General features: G+C 42.8%; 1 protein-coding gene across 8 annotated transcripts in view; it reads left to right on the top strand.

Annotated features, from left to right (window-relative positions):
• Positions 1-1,553, top strand: part of Asap (ArfGAP domain of ASAP) — a 159,646-nt gene that overhangs the window by 139,326 nt on the left and 18,767 nt on the right. For all 8 annotated transcript variants that reach the window (XM_070122825.1, XM_070122826.1, XM_070122824.1 and 5 more), the window contains exon 2: positions 800-872. In XM_070122825.1, the coding sequence (XP_069978926.1) occupies positions 800-872 (73 nt within the window). The remainder of the gene's footprint in view (positions 1-799; positions 873-1,553) is intronic.

The following is a 1,553-nucleotide window of genomic DNA, read 5'->3' as shown; positions in this document are numbered from 1 at the left end:
TTATTATTATTGTTGTTGTTATTGTTATCCGTATTATGACTGGTGTTATTGATTATTATTTATTATTATTATTGTAGTTATTGCTCTCTTTGTTGCAATGCAAGCTGTCCGTATTAATCCCTCCCTGAGCGCAGTTAAATGAAAACACTGCTTAAAAGTTACATTGCATGGGGTGGTTGGATATAAGGATTAAACGTGAATTTGCACAGCCAGTTGTTTTTGCTATAAAGCAATTATGGTTGATCTTCATTGTGCATTTATATGTGTATTTATAGATTTTTCTTCTTCTTCTACCTCTTCTTCTTCCTTTCCTTCTTCTCCTACCTCTTCTTCTTGTTCGAGGAACAACACTAATATTTAAGCAGCGCTCTTTCATTGGCTTAAGTCTGCAACGACACGGGAGACGCTTATTGCAATCCGAGTCTCACATGCCAAGATAGTTTACACTGGGTTTGATAAACTGTTTGATAAGGCTGGGGGAGGTAGAGACAGCCACAACCGGGCGGAAAATGAGACAGGAAGACAAATAGATAGACACCGAGACAAATAGACAAATGGACAGACGGAAATAGAGTCGAAGAGAAAGTTGGCCAGAAACCGAGACAGACGGAAAAGGGTAGACAGACACATAGAGAAACAGAAAGATAGACAGAAAGAGAGACATAGCCTGGCAAATAAGAATCGAGAGAATGGTTGTGGGAGATGTGAGACAGTCGAGGAGAAAAGTAGGTAAATAAAGAAGAAAAGAAAGTAAAAGAGTGATGGCGAGCTCTCTAACTCTTTCTCTTGTGTGTTGCAGGTGCTGGATAAGGACCGGGAAGGACTGTCCCGGATGAAGAAAGTCGTCAAGAGCCTGGGAGCGAACGGCCAAGGTAATGTTGCGTAATTCATGCTGATGTCGCCTTTATGTATCATTTTCTTGGGGGCATAGTATGTCATATTTTGAATGGATGATATAACATGATTTGATATACCACAGTATGATACTCCGTAGTACGTTATAACATGTAATGATAAGGTATTATAGCGCAGCATATTACTTAAGGCGATAGAGCACGTGATGTAGCATTTCACAGTGGAAGTGTCCAGGTCGAGCGGCTACTGAATTAGCATATTCCTCGTTTAAGGCTTTGTTTCTCATCGCACGCCATGGATCTTCTCCTCCTCCTCCTCCTCATTTTCTTCTTCCTCTTACCCCCCCTCCTCCTTCCCTTCCCCTTTTCCTCTTCCTCTTCTTCCGCCTCCTCCTCCTCCTCTTTTACCTTCCCCCTCTTCTTCATCTTTCTTCTCTTCTTCCTCTTCCTTCCCTTTCTCCCCCTCCTCCTCCTCGTCCTCTTTTACCTTCCCCTTCTTTCTCTTCCTCCTCTTCCTTCTCTTTGTCCTCCTCCTCCTCCTTCTCCTCTTTTACCTTTCCCTTCTTCCTCTTCCTTCTCTTCCTCTTTCTTCTCTTCCTACTCCTCCTTCTCCTCCTCTTTTACCTTCCTCTTCGTGCTCTTTCTTCTCTTCCTCCTCCTTCGTTGTTTGCAGCTCATTCATTTTCGTCAAGTGCTCTG

The sequence above is a fragment of the Penaeus vannamei genome, chromosome 6, assembly GCF_042767895.1.
Source record: "Penaeus vannamei isolate JL-2024 chromosome 6, ASM4276789v1, whole genome shotgun sequence".
Taxonomy (NCBI): domain Eukaryota; kingdom Metazoa; phylum Arthropoda; class Malacostraca; order Decapoda; family Penaeidae; genus Penaeus; species Penaeus vannamei.
Note: the sequence above shows the minus strand (reverse complement) of the source record. Positions and strands in the feature narration are given on the sequence as shown.